The sequence below is a fragment of the Lonchura striata genome, chromosome 11, assembly GCF_050655825.1.
Source record: "Lonchura striata isolate lonStrDom1 chromosome 11, ASM5065582v1, whole genome shotgun sequence".
In the NCBI taxonomy this organism is placed as follows: Eukaryota; Metazoa; Chordata; class Aves; order Passeriformes; family Estrildidae; genus Lonchura; species Lonchura striata.
This window is the reverse complement of record NC_140713.1, coordinates 18,978,395-18,995,996: the sequence shown is the minus strand read 5'-3', so window position 1 is coordinate 18,995,996 and position 17,602 is coordinate 18,978,395. Positions and strand designations below refer to the sequence as shown.

General features: G+C 57.1%; 1 protein-coding gene across 1 annotated transcript; it reads right to left on the bottom strand.

Moving 5' to 3' along the window:
- Positions 1-41: 41 nt before the first annotated feature.
- Positions 42-12,409, bottom strand: ADGRG1 (adhesion G protein-coupled receptor G1). The gene is made up of 14 exons (XM_021541163.3): positions 12,058-12,409; positions 6,825-6,912; positions 5,867-6,322; positions 5,263-5,386; positions 5,034-5,181; positions 4,822-4,950; positions 4,486-4,602; positions 3,883-3,928; positions 3,428-3,528; positions 3,229-3,344; positions 1,976-2,250; positions 1,299-1,410; positions 812-1,080; positions 42-677 (listed from the first exon to the last, which is right to left on the bottom strand). Exons 2-14 carry the CDS (start codon positions 6,862-6,864, stop codon positions 571-573), a joined length of 2,040 nt encoding a protein of 679 aa, XP_021396838.2. The 5' UTR covers positions 6,865-6,912; positions 12,058-12,409; the 3' UTR covers positions 42-570.
- Positions 12,410-17,602: the final 5,193 nt, after the last annotated feature.

Sequence of the window (17,602 nt, the reverse complement as noted above, 5' to 3'; positions counted from 1 at the left end):
CACCCACCAATGCACGGAGCAGAGACCCCAGTGAGCCACACTCGGAGAGGAAGAACTTTAATGGGCACAAGTCTGGTGTGCAGGCATGCTCACTGAACTCCTACATCACCCAAAAATAGACATTCAACAAAATAACAAAAATAGATTATTTCAGCTGCCTGAGAGTGTGGCAGGGGCAGAGTCATCCTATCTTCCCTGGAGAAGGACCCTCATGGTGACCATCAGCAAGGGCTGAAAATTGGGCCTTTCCCACCCATCACTACTGGCCTCAGGACATGGGAGGGGACATCCAAAGGCACTGGGGACCCTGCCCCTTCCACTTTTTACAGCCCCCACTGCCCAAGTAAGCATCTCTCCCTCCCTCCTTCCCTCCTGCCCCAAGGGTGCCAAGCCAGTCAGATTAGGAAAATTGGGGAGGGGGCCAGCAGAGGGGGGTGGCTGGCCCCACTGTGGGTCCTGGGGCTCCTCATGGTGCTACAGGGCAAGCACAGTAGCAAAGCAGATGGTGTGGTCCTTCTTGTGGCCATCCTTGGCATGGGGAGCTCTGGCACAGCACGGCCACCACGGGGCTCAGCTGCTGCTGGGCTGCAGCTTGGCACTGTCAGAGCTGCTCTGAGAGTCAGGGGACTTCCTCGCCTGCAGCACCATGGTCCAGTACCAGAGGAAGATGAGGAAACCTGGCAGAGGGGAGAGGAAGCATGGGTGAGCTCCCTTGAGGGACAAACCACAGCTGAGAGAGAACCACCCAGCCTGCCAGAGCTCCTCTTGCACACCATCACCACCCCGTGAAAATCCTGAGTCACAGGCTCACCTTGGAGGGAGTTGATGATGGTGAAGATGTAGAGGGAGACAAGGCAGAACACACCAGAGGTGAAGGAGAAGAAGATCAGTGCCCAGGGGATGCCCAGCAGGATGCTCAGCCCAAAGAGGGCCAGGACGTGCTTGAGCTTGTGACCTTTTTTGTTCTGTCGGAGGATCTCCCGTACCATGGCCCCCAGCATGACCGAGTTAAAGAGGAACACCAGGCTGAAGAAACCCAGGTTCACAGTGTTATGGACCAGGGGGCTCGTGATCCAGCACCTGGAGGGAGGAGAAAGGGCAGAGGGTTACGCTGTGTCCACCCACGGGGGCACAAGGTGGGGCTGGGAGAAGAATAGAAGTGTGGTGCCAGCCCAGCACCCAGGGAAGGGGGATCCCCCTGGCACACAACCCCAGGAAAGCCCCAGGCCATGGTGAAGGTTTAGCCAGCTGACTTTACCTACGACCAGAGACCAGGTAACCCATCTCCCATGACCTACATGGTTGCGTTGGTGGTTCTGCCATCCACGGATTCATAGATGGGAATGGAGACGGGGCCGTAGTTTGCCCAGCTAGCCATGAGGATCGTCATCACGCAGACCAAGGGGAGTCCTGAGTGGACAGAGCAGAGTGAAGTGGCTGCCCTACTCCCTGGCCTTTGGATCTGCTGGAAGGACTTGCTGGCCCTTTCTGCCTGTGCAGAGCACAAGCCAACCTCCCTCCCAAAGGGAAACCAGGGATGGAACACACAGCAAGGGCACCTGGCATAAGCCCCAGCCAGGGAGGGAGCAGTGCTGTGCTGACCCCAGCTGGGACCTCCCAGGGATAGGGATATAGAGCTTTAGGCCATAAAAGATCATAAGATCTTCCTGCATGGCAGAGAAGCATGGGTGCTTCCTGCATCCAGCTCTGGGCTGTCCTGGATGTTTCTTTCAGAAAGAAAGGATCCTACTACAATTTACAGATCCCAAGTGGTGGCTCTCACAGGTCTCCATTTCTGGAAGATCCCCCAGGATGATCCACCCTTGCTTTAGCACCAGCTTCTGCTCTCAGCCTTCAAGTCTCCTTCTCCACCACGGCTCTTGACAGCTGCTCCCCCAACAGCTGGGTCTCCATCCCCATCCCAGCATCATATCCAGTGGGAAAGGCCTGCCCAAGTGCCCTCAGGGTGTCTCACCCCAGCCAACGAGGCAGAGCTTGAGGAGGAAGTGGTCATGGTAGGCGTTGAAGACTTCGATCACCAGCCGGTAGAGGTTGTAGCCCTCAATGCCCATCCAGATGAGGCAGCTCAGGAGTGAAAAGTGCAGAAACAGCCCCCCAGCTCTGCAGATGGCCTCGCTGCTGCTGGCAGCCAAGTGCTCGGAGATGAGGAAGGTGACGTCCAGGAGGAAGATGGCGGCCAGCAGGTTCATGTGGATGTGCATGCTCGTGATCTGGTCTCGCTGTTTGCTTCTGGAGAATCAAAGGGAGCAGAACTCACCACCGTGCCTGGCCAGCACCAGTGGTGCCCACAACACCCCACAGCCCTGCATGGGGCAGCTTGCCCCACAGAAGAGCAAGGAGACCCTTTGGTAGTGCCAGGGACTGAGACCAACCCCACAGGTGGGACCACCCATCCCACGTGCAGATCCAGCCCCCTGCAGCTGACCCTGCATCGAAGATGCTCAGAGGGATGAAGAACTTTTCCTGTGGAGATGGGCTGAGTGAGTTTGGGTTGTGCAGCCTGGAGAAGGCTCCAGGGAGACCTTAAAGCACCTTCCAGTGCCTAAAGAGAGCTGGAAAGGGACTTTGAAAAAGGGCATGGAGTGACAGGACAAGGGGGAATGGCTTCAATCTGAGGGCAGGTTTAGTTTAGATGTTCAGAAGAAATTCTTCCCTGTGAGGGTGGTGAGGCCCTGGAACAGGTTGGCAAAAGAAGTTCTAGGGATGCCCCATCCCTGGAATTGTTCAAGGCCAGATTGCATGGAGTTCTGAGCAAGCTGGTACAGTGGAAGTTGTCCCTGCCATGGCAGGGGGTTTGGAAATGAATGATCTTTCAGTCCTTTCCAATCCAAACCATTCTATATTTTTATGATTCAAAGATTTCAGGTCTGAATCATCCACCTAGGAACAGTGACATGACTCAGGAGAAGACACTCATGTTCTCCTCCAGGTCCTTGAAAAGACCTTTGCAGACTTCTACTTGCTGTATCCATAACAAGCAAGAAGATTTCCCGAAATCATTGAAAAGAGCTGGTGTTTCTGAGCACTCTGCAGGAGACCTGACCAAGAGGGTGGATCCTGGACAGAACTCTGCTTTCTTCAAACAAGGCTCCTTCATGATGCTTCTATCCAGGCCACCAAGTGCTTGTGGAGCTTGTGGCCACCCAGGGGTTCATGGCCAGGGACAGGACACAGACAGGGAGCGTGGGGTGAACCATCAGACTGTACCTGAAGTAGAGGAAGAAGATGGTGCAAATGGATGCCAAAGCCGAGATCAGGCAGCCAATGTAGGTTATGATACTGAGGTAATTCCTGTGCACAGAGGTGATCTCTGGAGAGGATACCTGAGGAGGAGGAGGAATGAGAGATGGTGAGGAAGAGCACCACTGGGAATTATGTGAGGGATCTGAGGGAAGGTGCTACCCACCATGAGCACAGCAAAGTAGGTGAGGTGGTTGCACCTGCACTCTGTGTGGCTGCTCCCTGTCACTGTGGTGCACCCATAGCTGTCCCAGCTCCCAGAACTGGCTGTGCAAGAGAAAGGGAAAGCACCTGGTGAGCAGCAGGAACCTCTGCCATGGGCTAGAGGATCTTCAGGGCAAGGTGTCCATTGAAAGAGGGAGAACAAGAGTGGGGGGTTCCAGCTTGTCCCAGGCCAAGCACACGTACTCAAATAGCCCCCTCAGCTCAGGAACCCATCCCTAGGGAAGGGGAAAGCTCTGGGGCTAGCTCTGGAGGGAAAAAACTGACACCAGCCCCGTGGGAATGGCTTACAGAGATGCAGCAAGGAAGGAAGGTGCAGAGCAGCCTTCACCCTGCTGGTGGGGCTGTGGTACCTGGGGAAAAGGGCCTGACTTCACACCCGAGGGCAGGGCCACTCACCAGAGGTGTCCTCCTGCCAGAAGACACACAGTGGGGTCACGTTCCTCTGCAACGACAAAACCACAGGCCCTGCTCAGGATGCAGCTGGGGGTTTGCTGCCTGCCCAGCACTTTTGATAGGGGACAACACGGGGCAGAGACAAGATGGTCTCAGGAGACAAGCTATGGCTTGGATAAACCAGACTGCCCCAATGATGGGAGTGGCTCCAGGCAGAGACCACTCCGTTAACAACTGATGGAGCAGATACCTCCTTCCACATCCTCTTTCCCAAACAAAGGGTTCAGCTTTGAGCAGGAACCTGACAGAGCCATGAATGAGCCAAGGGCCTACTAACACAGTGTGCTACAGCCTTGGTGACAGTACAGGATGTGACACATCTACCATGAGGCATCTCCTGGAGAGGGGAAGGCAGTGCCACCACTACTGCACACAGTCAAGCCATGATTATGATACAGCCCCAGAAGCCACAGCAGACCCTGCACAGGCTGGCCATGGGCATGGACCTGCTGGATTGTGACCCCACCCTAAGCTGGCAGGGGCTGAGCCCTCCTCCTCCCTCCATTCCTGCTGGGATCAGGTTCTCTGAGGCTGTTTCCCACCTACCGGCAGCTGGTCATAGAAGAAAGTGAGGACCACTGGGTCGGAGAGGTTGGCCACCACTGTGTCCACTAGGGAGATGCTGACTACCTTGTCACCCAGGACATGGCTGCTGTTTTCATCCTGTTGGAGAAGAGGAGGCAGAGGCAGTCTGGGAAGGGAGAGCAGCCAGATGTGAAGCAGAGGAGAGCGCCCAAGAAGAAGATCCCGTGACTTTACCCAACAAGCTTGTAGCTCATCTTTGAAGCATCTTCTCCCAGTGAGCACCAGGGCCCTGGTCTGGTGGCACCCCTGCAGCCCAGTACCCCGGGACACCCAGCATGCCATTCACGTGGGCCTTACCTGGAACATGGTCTGCCTGTTGATGTCCATGAGGAGCACCCTGTGCTCCACCACCTCCTCCCTCTCCTCCACCATCATGAACAGGCTGCTTGGCAGGTCCACCGTGAATCTCTGGACCTCTCCACTCTCCTGCCAAGAAAAATTCATCAGGAAAGAGGTTGAGAGAGAGCATGATGGGGCAAGAGCACTAGGGCAGACTTTCCAGGACCCACCTCTCTCTGGGAAGCAAAGGTCAGGTGCTGAGGAGCTGGGCTGGGCTGGACCCTCAGGACGGTCGCGTGCACAGTGGCCTCCCCAAAGGTCTGGTTCTGCCCTTCCAGCTCCACCTTGGCCAGCATCTTCTCCAGCAACCCAAGTTTGCTGTTGGGGAAGGGGCACAGTGAGCTGGATGCAGTGGACATGTGTTGGCAGCAGCAGGAATGGGGCGGGCTGGGCACTCACCGCCGGAGCCTCTGCCGCTCCGTGGCTCCCGTGGCTGCAGCCAGGGGCTGGGCAATGAGGTTGTCCAAGGCAGTGATCTCCTTCTCCACATCCTGCTTCCAGACAGGCATGCTCCCTGGAGAGGCTGGTGGAAAGCAAATGCCATGAAATCATGGGCAGAATTGGCTTCCCTATGCCCCAAACTAACTGGCAGAGCCCTGGTGGAAACAGAAAGCAAGGGCTTCAAGGTGATCCCAAGCTGGGAAAGCTGATAGTGACTCCAACCCACAGGGCTTTCCTGCCACCCACAACTCAGCTCCCACTGAGGCCATGTGGACCTCATGGTGTAGACTGGACCCTGAGAAACCACTGCAAAGTCCTCAATTTTCTAGGATTTTAGGCAGCATTTTGAAAATCTCCACCTTTAGGGATGCTGGGTACCAGGCTTTTCTTTGGGCTGTTTCAAGAAACCTACATCCCCTTCAATCACCCTTCAGCTATCTTCGTATCTCCAGGCTAAACCATTCACTGGGAAACAACCAGTGTGCTCTGATGATGACTAGGGACCAGGCTGGGGATTAAACAACCTTCTAATTTCCTTAAAATGGTATTAAATTGCATTTACCAGGAAAGACGTAAAGAGCTTTAGCAGCCAGGGAGGTGTTCTTCCCGCCCTTTATAATATAGGACACATTGAAGATATTGGCTCTGGTTCTTTTAATCTTCTGATTCTCCTGTCCCAGGGAGATGCTGCTGGGTGGATTCCCACCCAGGGAGATGTTGCTGGGTGGGTTCCCACCCAGGGAGATGCTGTTCTTGCCGTACACGAGCCGCAGGGTCCTGTTGGACTCAAACCAGAAGATGCAGAAGCGGTACCTGCCCAAGGTGCGGGCCAAGCTGTACTTGCTTTGAAAATTTCCCCTGTTTGGCACAACAGGCCCTTTTATTATCAGTGCCTGGGCCGTGTTCTCGATGGAGATGTTGGTGGGGCTGTACTGGTAGATGACAGAGCTCTCCTGGGTCTGGTTTCGGTCGCCACAGAAACGAAAATCCTCTTCCCTGTGGCCATTGGCTCCCACCCCTGCATTGTACAAGCGCAGAGACAGCGGATCAGCTGCAGGGACAGCCAGCCCTGCAAACACTGCAGCCCTGTAGCAGCTGTCACACGTGGCATGCCAGGCTCTCCACCCCAGTTATCCCAGCCCTGTCCCACAGGCTGAGTGACACCAGCCATGTCTCCAATGTCACAGCCATGCTGCACGGATCTGCTAGGGCCCTTTGGGCAGCAGGACCTCCTGTCTTTCAGGGTCACTCTCTCCCTTGTGCCACCACCCACAGCAGCAGACACTGGAAGAGGACCTGTCCATTCCCAGAAGGGATGGATGGAGGCCATCTCCTTTCCCTGGAAAGGACCCATTCTGCCCAAGAGAACCACCAGAGGCACATCATCCTATGAGATGTTTTACTTTTGTGGAAGCTTTGGTTGCAAACATCTCATGATATCCCCCAGCCAATGTTTTGGTGCTGTCAGTTACTCCCAGCAGCCCAAACCCAGCTCAGCACTCCAAGGCTGGACAGTCTACCTTGGTGGAAGAAGAGAAGGAGCAGGAAGAGGACCTTCATCCCGGGCAGATCTCTGCTTTGGCTTGGCCTTCAAGGACACAGCAGAGCCTGAAAGGGTACAAAGGGAAGGGGCAACATGAGTATTTGAGTATCCCCTCTGCCATGGGGACAGGGATGGAGAGCAAAGGCTGTGCAAGTGGGACACCAGCTGGTGTCACAGGCAGCTCCCTGTTGCCTCTGCCTCCAGGAGGAGCCAGGACCACTGGGAATCCAAGCTGGCTGTGGGCTGGAAGGATGGCAGAGGTTGGAAGGATGGCAGAGGCTGGAAGGATGGCAGAGGTTGGAAGGATGGCAGAGGCTGGAAGGATGGCAGAGGTTGGAAGGATGGGAGAGGTTGGAAGGATGGCAGAGGCTGGGAGCCCCTGAGCTCTTAGCATGGAGAGGGTGCCCCACCACTCCAACCAAAGGAGGGGTTCCCTCTTCCTCTCTCAGCTCCACATCTCAGTTAACGCCCTGACTTATTATCATAAATGACAGGAACAGAAGGAAACTGTGGTTTCCTAATTCGCCAGCCCTGAAATTATTTTATTGGATGCTTTCAGCTCCTGCAGATTAGCTGAGGAGCTGGGCACATTGCAAACCACTCCATCATTTCAGCCTGCAGAAACAGGCTCTCCCAGGCACATCCTGGCAACACCAGCACAGCAGCCATGGTTGCCCAAATCTGCTGCTCACAACCAGCTGGGCCACATCCTGCACAGCCCCTCTGCCCACCAGCCTTTCATTTGTCTTTTCATGAGAAAGGGCTTCTGTAACCTACACCCAGACCAGCGCTGAGCACCCTCAAGTGCTGCCACACCCCTGCGCTCACCCAGCCACAGCCTTTGCAGATACAGCCTTTTTGCTGTGCTTTCTGCCTGCCCAAGGCCACACGTTGACCAAGTGTCACCTCCTCCTCACCCTGCTGTCACTTCAACCGTGGGACGCACCCTGCCAGGGTCTGGCAACCAGCAGAAGCCCCCACAGAGTGGGACAGCATTGGTGGGGGCTGCCAGAGCAGCTGGCCCAGCCCAACACTTGTCAATGCCCGAAGCGAAGCCAGCAGCGTTGGCCACTGCTGCACGCCACCCCTGCACTGCTCTCAAACACCCCTCAAAACCCACCAAGCGGTCAAGTCCTGCTTTGTTTGCTGTGCCGGGGCACCAACCAGCATCACCTGCAAAGGCTTATGAGCGCTCCCAGATGCTCAAGGGTCATCAGATGTTTAACAATTCCTTTGCGGATTTCCCTCACCAGCACAGGCTTTGTCTGGAAGTTTCTCAAGCCAGAACAGATCCTGCACGGGTGTACAGCCCACTCTGCATCCTTCCCCATCTGTTTCTTGCAGTAATTTATCATCAGAAGAGGGGGCTTCAGGTTATTAATTAACCTGCTGCCGTGGCTGTAACTAAGTGACACTAACGAGGACTCCCAGTGTGAACTGGAAGGGTATGGCACAGGCATGGCTTGGCAGCAGTAAATGGATTTCGATGGGGCTGGCACCCCAGTGCCTTACCACACACTTAGGAATCTTGCATATATATCAAAAAAACACAGACCTGGGTGGCAAAATGCTGTTGGTGATGGAAAACACCTGGATTACTTAAAAGCAATGGAGCTTCATGTGAATACCAACCATGTTGAGGCAGCACAGAGCTGGCAAGCCAATAAAGCATCGCCTCTGGATGGGGAATGCTGAATCCTAATGAGGCTTCAGCCCAGCCCACTGTGCTGACATCTTTAAGGTTTTATTGGGATGGTTGGAGGAGAGGATCAGCTCCTTTCAGCCATTACTCAACTGGGACCAGAAATCCCTGTGGGAAAGAGGGTGGGGGAGCCGGTATTTCCCCTCCGAGCCCTGTACAGTCCCGCTCACCCCAACTCTGATTGCCATTTCCTGAGCTAAACAATAGCAAGAGAAAATCCCCTGAAAATGGTTTCACAGTGAGAAAACACAGCTTCCATCCACGCTGGCAATGAGCACAGCAAAGGTAGCCGGATGGGCTGAGTTCTCGTCAGGGCTGAATCCTGCCTCGTCATCTCCCCATACCCACATGGCAGCAGGGAAAAATTCCTGGCTTGGCCTCAAAATCAACCAGATTATGTACAAAGAGGTGGCAGAGACTCTTCCAGGGCTGCACAGCTTGGAGCAGGCTCCCTTATCAGCAGAGAGGCTTATTCCTGGGCACTAATTCTTATCTTCCCATCACCATTAAGATACTGGTCTTGGAAAGAAAAGCCAAAGCATTATATTGAGGCCTCTAAACCTTAGGTGAATGGGGGGAAAAAAGACTAAAAACCCCACAAACAAAAAGCCTGGTGTTTACTTCCACCTTACTGCTTTCTGGGTGACTTGGCAGCACACATTTAAGTTTTTAGAGGTGGCACGTGGCTTTTGGATATGACATTTTTCCCAAGGAGAAGGGAAGATGCTCTGATGACTCAAACAAACACCGGAAGCAGGGAGATCCAGGAGCTTTTATCTGTTTTCCTTCCAGGTCCGTTAGGAAAGTGACGCTCTGTTCCTCGAGATGTGAATGAGTCAAGTTCATCACCGCAGTTGGTTACTCAGGCAGGGACTCAGCAGCATAATGAGGAAGCTGGCACAGAGAGGCAAGCCAGAACGGGCTCCTGGAGATGCAAAACAGCTTTGCACAACCAATCCCTCATCGTAGGGACCAAAAACAAGGTTCCCTGGGTCTGGAACTGTCCAAGGATGGGGGTGCCCCTGCAAAGGGATGCCCCAGTGTCAGTATCTGAGAGCTTCACAAAGTGCCCTTGTCCTTGGGCAGTGGTGCGTGCCCGCAGGGCCAGCCACGCGTTATTCATGGCATTGGCATGTGATTCCCGGCACCGGGGGGCGGCCGGGGCTGACCGGGCGCGTTGGCTCAGGCCCAAGGAGTCGAGGGGCAGCTGCACTGTGCCAGCAGCCTGGCAGTGCCAAGCTGTACCATGGGGTGCCGCAGCTTTTCCCAGGCCGTGGCACTGCACAGAACTCCCAGCACCTTCAAGATGGGTCTTGCCAACAGGATGAAACCAGATCTGATGGTGATTCTCACGGGAAAGATCCCTGCCAGGTCTGTTCTTTGCCAGCCACTGGCAGCCGTCCCTTCCCACAAAGGCCTGGGGAGAACCAAGGGGAGGCTGGCACAGGCGCCTGCCAGTGCCTGGGGCTCCTGAGACAGAGCTTTTTCTTAGAGCTGGGTCTTGACATTCAAATCTTTTTTTTAAATTTCCATTTCCTAAAAAACACCACAAACAGAAGTATTACAGTGAACTAACCCAGCACTTCCTCCAGCGCCAGGGCAACACAACACCTGGTTCGGCAGCATGCGAAGCCTTGTGGCTTCAGCAGCAGCCACACTCACTCTGCAAAGGACCAGGTGCACCTACACTGGACTGAGGCTGACGTGACACAGCGACAATGCAGTGCAAGGACATCTCTGGCCACAGGGATACAGCCAGTTGTCCCTGCCACACACTCCCACCATGCAGTCTTCTTTGAGAGCAACCCTATTTCTCCTCCTGCACATCCCCCTTCCAAACCACTCCTTTGGCTTTCAAGTGGCTCCCAAAACACCCGGTCCACTCCCAGATCTTATCCCCATTGACATGAGCAAGGTCCTCATCACCTGCCTGTTCTGCAGGTGCCAGGGAAGGGGGGTGCAGAGCAGTGCAAAGTAGCTCAGGACCACCCCAAATCAGGTTCCCAGGTATTTGGCACAGAAAACAAGGTGCTGGAGCCTAGTGAGGGCAAAGTCTGCAGCACCCAAGGAGCCAGGTAACAGACTGTGGGCCTCCCAGATTCCTGCCAAACCCCAGCTGTCGGGTGAGCTGATGGGAAAGGAGTTGGTGAGTCCAAGAGCTCCTGAAAAACAGGCGCCAGCAGGCTGTGCCCAGCTGGTCCCGTGCAGACATTGGCACGCTGGGAGACACCCAGCCTGCAGTCTGTAAACCACACAGCCCTGACCCTGCACCCTCGGGTGCCACTGCAAGGTGCAGGCATGGCCTATCTCCGGGATCCCCCGTTCAGGCAGCACACAGTTGCTTGCAAACCTGTTACTCTGCAAATAGCAGCCCCCAGGCCGCAGGATTAAGAGCTGGACTGCAACCAAGTATGCAGCATTTTCAGTCCTTGGCTTAATTCACATGGGAGCTGTGAACCCAGCAAGGGACACGGCAAACCCCACTGTGGCTGCAGTTCCAGGCTCAAAGGATTTGGGTTTTGCCCCCCCCCCCCCCCCATCTCTGAAACACTCCTGGCTCCCCACTGGTGGTGGAGCTTGGGGGGAGGGGGGGGGTGGGAGGGTTTCTGCAGCCCTCAGACCATGAAATGAGCTTTGGCTGCCTTCCCTCCACAACAGCCATTCGGATTTGCTGCCAGGAGGTTATTCCAGGAGACTTCATTTCAATTCTCCTGCTGGTCTCACTGAGTTTTACTGGTCTCTCTGGAGGGGCAGCACAGACAGTGGGTAGAGAGCACCCCAAGCATCCTGCATCCCATATCCTGCACCGACATGCCAGGACCGGCAGCAGCAAACTGGGATGTTGCAGGAGGAATCCCCCAAAAGGCATTTTAGGGAAGGGAGATCACCCTGTCGAGGCATGCCAGCGATCCCATGGGATGCTGCACCCTCCGCCGAGGAGGAGAGGAAGGAACGGGGTGTGCTGGTGGTTCCCACAAAGTGCCAAGCAATGGCCACACACCGGCCGACGGCCGGGGCTTCGTGGAGCTCATCTCTGCTGCTGGCAGCAGCCCGGAGCAGCCGGTCCGGGACAGCTCGGGAGGCTTTGTGGCTCCACGGCCCAGGAATCCAGCCTGGCTCCGGGGCAGGCGAGTGCGAGTCCCATGGAGCAGGCATGAAGGCTGGTTTCACAGATAACCGGCACCATGGCCACGAACGGAATCCCAGGGCCGTGCCCAGCCGGACACATCACACCCACCGCGGAGCCCCCGCACCGGGACCGGGGTGCTGCTCAAGCCCCCCATAGAGACCCCCCGCTCCATCCCTCCATCCCTCCAGGCTGCTCCCTGCCCGAGCGAGCCGGGGCGCTGCCCGGTGCCCCGCCTGACGCCCACCCTGTCACTCCTGTCCCGCCCGGAGTGCCGCAGCATCCCCTCGGCTCCCGGTGCCGGACCGACGCCCCACGGCGGACACCGGGCTCCCCGATCCTCCCTCGTCCCGGCTCACCCGCTCCCCGTTGTTCCCGTACCTGGAGTCGGAGCGGGCTCGGCTCGGCACCGCCCGGCTCCGCCTGGCTCCGCTCGGCAGGGCTGGCACGGCTCGGCACGGCTCGGCTGGGCTGGCACGGCTCGGCACGGCTCGGCACGGCTCGGCACGGCTCGTCTCAGCACCACACCTCGCAGCCCGCTCGCTCAGCGCGGTGCCCGGAGCAGCGCCCCGCCCCGCCCCGCCGGCGGGCGGTGACTCAGCGGGGCGGTACCGGGACCGAGCCCCCCGCACCGACCCCTCCGAGACCCCCGCGATCTCTGCGGGAGCCGCGGGGTCAGCGCCGCCGCTCACGGCACCTGCCCGGTTCTGCTCGGCCCGGCTCGGTTCGGCTCGGCACGGCACGTCACGGCTCGGCGCCTCGCAGCCCGGCTCGGCTCAGAGCGGTATCCCGGGACCAGCGGCCCCACCCCGTCCCACGGCACGGCACCTGCCCGGCGAGCCCCGGGCCGGCAGCACCGGGGGCACCACGGGGGGCTGCGGGACTCGGCTGGGGACAGCCGGGCGTGCCGCGTCCCGCCGTCCTTCCCTGCGGGCTGGCGGGCGTCCAGCGGCGGGCCGGGCCGGAGGAGCCGGAGCCAGCAGGCTGCACGCCTGACTGCCAACGGGATTAAAAAATAACAATTAATGGGAAAGCAGCCGGGACGGAGTGTCCCGGTGACCCCTGTCCCACTCCCCGCACGGTGTGAGGGAGGAAAGGAGCAGGGCAAGGAGCCCAGATCCAGGAGAGGGATACACGGCACTCCCCTGGAGCAGGTGGGCTGGGATGTGGGGTGTAGAGCCTGGATGTGACCATAGCGGCCCCACCACCCACCCCAAGGCTGGAGATGGGCACGCTGGCCCCCGGTGGGAGCTGCGATTGTCGAGGCAGGGCTGGCGGAGCGGGTATCGCCGCTGCCAGCAGCGCCTGAGCCCAGCCCTTTGTGTGTGCCCCGGGAAACAGCCGCGCTGGAGAAAGCCGAGACGCGGGCAGGGCCGGGGGGAGAGCTCCGGGAAGTGCCCTGAGTAAATAGTTGTTCTTGCAGATATTTTCAATAGCTTGAATGAGACTTTTCTTTCTGCAGGGGGGGGAAGGGTGGAAACAACTTTCCGCCCCAGCCAGAAAGGTGATGGACCTTGATCCACAAGAATTGTGCCACCGCAGGTGCCATGGCTGCTTTGGGATCCCTGGAGCAGAGGACATCCCGCACGTTTGCGTCACCCCAGTGCTCGGTTTAATTTCCACAGTGCTCGGTTTAATTTCCAGCTCCAAGCCCAGTTTCCCTGGCTGCCACGGGACGAGGCTCCCGTGGGAAGCAGCTCACGCGGCCGGACCGTGCCTAAAAGGCCGGACCGTGGCTAACAGAGCTGCCTTTGAAGTCCGGCCGTCCCCACGCCTCGGGGAGCTGGGCGAGCTCAGAAACGCACGCTCCAGCAGCCAGAGCCGCGGGAGCATCGCGGTGAGCCAAGCCTCGCACTGCGGGTCATCCCGACCGGCTCTCTGGGGAAACGCCATAAATCCACCTCCTGGGAATAACTCGGCTAAAACCAGGATTAGGCTCTCCTGGGGAGGGGAATTAGGTGCAGACCCCTCGGACCAGTGAGGAAAGGACTTTTTGCTGCTGTTCGTGGAACAAAGAGTCTTTTGTCTGCATTCCATGCTATCAGGAGTTATTTTTAGGTCAACGCCTGCAGTTGCTGGTGTTGTCGGGATTATCTGTAAATCGACAGACCTTCAAAGACACTGCCTGAGCGCGAAGAGGGAGGAAATCCTTGTGTTGTCTCTTGGAAGGGACATTTGCCCTTGGGCTCAGCCTGATAAGTGTTTATTGCTTGAACTGGGGAATTCCTATGAAAGCCCTACAACTTTTTAAGAGTCCTAAGAGCTCCTAAATCCATTAAAGCTCATAAATATGCTTAAAGTTCCTGAAAGTCCTAAAAGATCCTGAAAGCTCCTAAAGCCCTAAAATGTCCCAAAAACCCTACAACATCATAAAAGCCCTAAAACTCCGTAAGCCCTAAAAGTTCCTGAATATCCTTTAAGTTCCTAAAAGCCCTAAAAATTACTAAAAGCCTTAAGAGTTACTAAACCTCTTATAAGTTCCTAAAATCCCCAAGAGTTCCCAGCAAGCCCTGAAGCTCCCAAAACCCTTTCATTTTATTAAAAGCTCTAAAAGCTCCAAAAGAACCCGAAGACTTCCAAATCCTCTAAAAGCCCTAAATCTTGCTGAAAGCTGCTCAAGGCTCCGGCGGCGGGCGGGAGGGAGCGTGCCAGCAGATCGAGGGGATGGGCAGACTCCGGCAGGAGAGGGCACGTCGCACCGGGCTGCTGCCAAACGAGGGAGACAAGCGTGGGCAGGGGAGCCCTGGTGCCGTCTGCAGCCGAGGGCTGTGCCAGCCCCACTGCCCAGCCGTGCCAGGGTGCCCAGACCCACTCAAAGCCTCTTGGGTGTTGCCAGCAAAATGCCACCATAAACAGGGCTCAGGCCAACCGCGGTGGATGGAGGAGGAGGAGGAGGAGGAAGCAGAAGGGGGCTGGTGGGAGGGCATGTCCCTAGATCTCTCATCCAAATGTGGTGAGCAATGCCAGGACAGCCTTGGGAACCTCGAGGGTGGTGATGCTAGGGGAGTTTCTCAGCTACCTTTGAGGAGCAGCGGGTGCTCCTGCTTCTCCCTTGCTGCTGCCCCACCTCCCTCAGCCTTCCTCCTGGAAAAACATCCGGTGGGGAGGTGGGTCCACCGCTCCCCACATCGGGATTTCTCCCTCAATGATAACAGCGACACAACAGGTGCCAAGGCAGTAAAACCTGAACCCGTAGGCACAGCAGCAAACCCGGATTATTTGTTTAGGCTCGGCTTTGCAAATAAACCCCCGATGATGTCAGGGAAGTCTGGGGGAAAATTGGTCCCTGCGGGTGTCTGCACCAGGTGAGGATGCTCCCATGGGATGCACTAACTAGGCTCATCAGCTCTCCAGCAGACAAGTCCCAAAGGCAGATCCCAAAATGGAGCCAAGGTCTTCTCCAAACCTTCCATTTCCTGTGTGGATTTAGTGTCTTTCCTGGCTGCTTGTTTTCCCAAAATCTGTAGCATTTGCTATAATTCCACAGCTTTGATCCTGAAGCCAAGGCTGCCTCTGAAGCCTGAAGGCACTGTGGTGCCACCAACCTTCCTCTCCTGGGGAGAAAAGATGGCACAACCCCTCCAGCAGCCCAGCCCTGGCCTCCTGCCAGGCAAGGTGCCTAGAAATGGCAGCATTTCTCCTTGAGAAGATTACAGGGCCTGGGCCCTCTCACGCCCATGCCCAGGTGCTGGATGGAGCCAGCCCTGGCACCGTGGCACTGGCGGGGTAGGAAGCTCAATCCCAACCCGTGCTCCTTGGGGGCCTGGGGAGTGCTCCAACCCTGCTCCTGGTGCAGCAGGGTGGGAAAAGGGTGACCCCTGGGCACCAGCAGTGGGCTCAGCTACCCAAGAACCAGTATGTCCCATCAGTCCCCAAAAGGTGTAGCTCCCTGGGGACCACCCAGGGATGCTGTGTTCCCGCTGCCAGGAGGCAACCACCGAGTGATGATTGTTTTCCAAGCGCCACCGGATACCAGCAGCCAGCATGACTCACACTACAAACCCCGAAATCTGCAGATGGGGAGATGTCGCTGTCGAGGCAGGACGGGAATGAGAAGACTGACCAGAAGGCTGCTGAAAGTAAAACTCAGATTTATTCAAAATACACTGCTCTTTCATACAGAGCTTCATGAGGACCAACTCCATTGGTTCTGAAGTGAAAACAGCCCACAGCATTGGTGCAAAGTGCTTGACACACAGTGATAGAACTTAACTATAAACAATGTGAAAAACAAGAGAGATAAAGAATTATTTACATTCTTCTCCAGCTCTTCTGCTTCTGCCTGGCTAGAAACTCTCGTTTCTCTCTTTGGCTGAATCTGAGTCCCACAGGGAGAAAAGGGCACGCAAAGTGCTGGGATGTGACTCTGCCACGGCGGGGCTCATGGAGGAAAGTCGGGCACTTGGCATCCCACCAAACCCGCAGGCCTCTCAGTGAATAGCTGAAATCACCGCCGGAGCGGTGAGCCATGCACAGCTCATCCCCGCGCGGTGACACCGGGGCACCGCGGGGCCCGGGGGCTGCAGGGAGGGGACACAGAGCCCCGGCGGGACGGGCCTTTGTCCGGGATGCCGGCAGCCCTGACGGGAACGCGCGGCGCTGGCTGCCCTTTGTGCCTGGAACAAAGAACAACAGCCAGAGGCTTCCTTCGCTGTCCAGAAGCGGGAAGGAGCCAGAAAGGGAAAGGTCACTGGGCAGAGATGGGCAGTGTGTCCGGTGGCGCTCGGTCCCCTGCACCGGGCCAGAAACGGGCAGCACCGGCTAATGGCACCTCTCTGGCTCACCCTGCAGGTACAAGCGTGGGGACAGATGTGGGGACATCTGGACCCAGATGTCACCACAGGCGGATTTGCCATGCTGCGATGCTGGTCTGCATTCCAGCAGGCAGAGTGAGATGTCCAGCTCCAAAACCTCGGGCATCAAGAGAGGAAAAACCCCGGTAACATTTCCAGGTGATGTCTGGTTTATGCGGATGCACCACGGGCTCAGGGCTGACTCGCTGTCCCCACCTGATGGATTTAGTTCCCACAATTTGTCCTGGCTATTTATTTCCTCAGGCTGGATTGCTTCAACTCCAAAAGTGTTTGTCACCTTGAGGAGTTTTGCTTGGAGTCTGCCTTCCTCAGCGAGAGCGGGAGGAAAGCCGAGTATCAGTTCACTTACTCACTTCCCATCCTCTCCTCCACCCAAACTCGTCTGCCCGATACCAAGACAAAGCCGTGCTCACCCATTTTCCCGCCGCCCCAGGGGTGCAGGTGGGCTCCATCCCTGCGCTGGATTTGGGGCGAGAGGGAGGGCTTCTAGTGTGATGCTGTCGTGAGTGAAAACCCAGGGTGCGGGTGTTTTTGGGATGCCACAGCCTTACAGCCACTCCTGGCACCCTGCAGCCGTGCTGGCACCAAACGGATTTGGGGGATGTAGCCGGAGATCTCCCGCTTTTGTCCGTGCCTTGAGAGATGCGCAGCGGCAGCTCCTCAAGGGGGCTCAGAGGTCCCCTCCCGTTTGTCAGGGGACACGGGCACCGCTCACCGGCACCGCCGCGGTCCCGCATCGCCCCCGGCCGTCCCTGCGCGTTCATAGCCCCGATCTGGGACCATTCCTGCGATCCTTGTGCCATCTAGTGGGACCTGCCCCAACCACACGGAGGGGTGTCCGAGCGGCAGCAGACCCCGGCCAGAGCTCACCCGGCAGCGGAGGAGACCCACACGGGCAATCCGAAAGCGCTTCCGAAGAGAAGCAGTGGTCAGTGCTGGTCGCTAACAGAGAGACCACGGGCAGGGCGCAGTCCCCAGGAGACACAGCCCCCCAGCAGCAGCTCCCACCGCCCAGAGATTCGGCTTTTAGCCCCAGGGCTGTGCCCAGACTGCCCGGGATGCCCGCAGTGCAAGCTGTGCCTGGCATCCTTGCTGTGTCTGCAGGCAGCGCT

Excerpts from the sequence above, each read along its gene's own strand:
- ADGRG1 (XM_021541163.3), bottom strand. The coding sequence starts at position 6,864 with ATGAAGGTCCTCTTCCTGCTCCTTCTCTTCTTCCACCAAG. Across the intron at positions 2,251-3,228 it reads ATCTTCTTCCTCTACTTCAG|AAGCAAACAGCGAGACCAGA; the intron begins GTACAGTCTGAT and ends TTGATTCTCCAG. Across the intron at positions 678-811 it reads CATCATCAACTCCCTCCAAG|GTTTCCTCATCTTCCTCTGG; the intron begins GTGAGCCTGTGA and ends CCCCTCTGCCAG.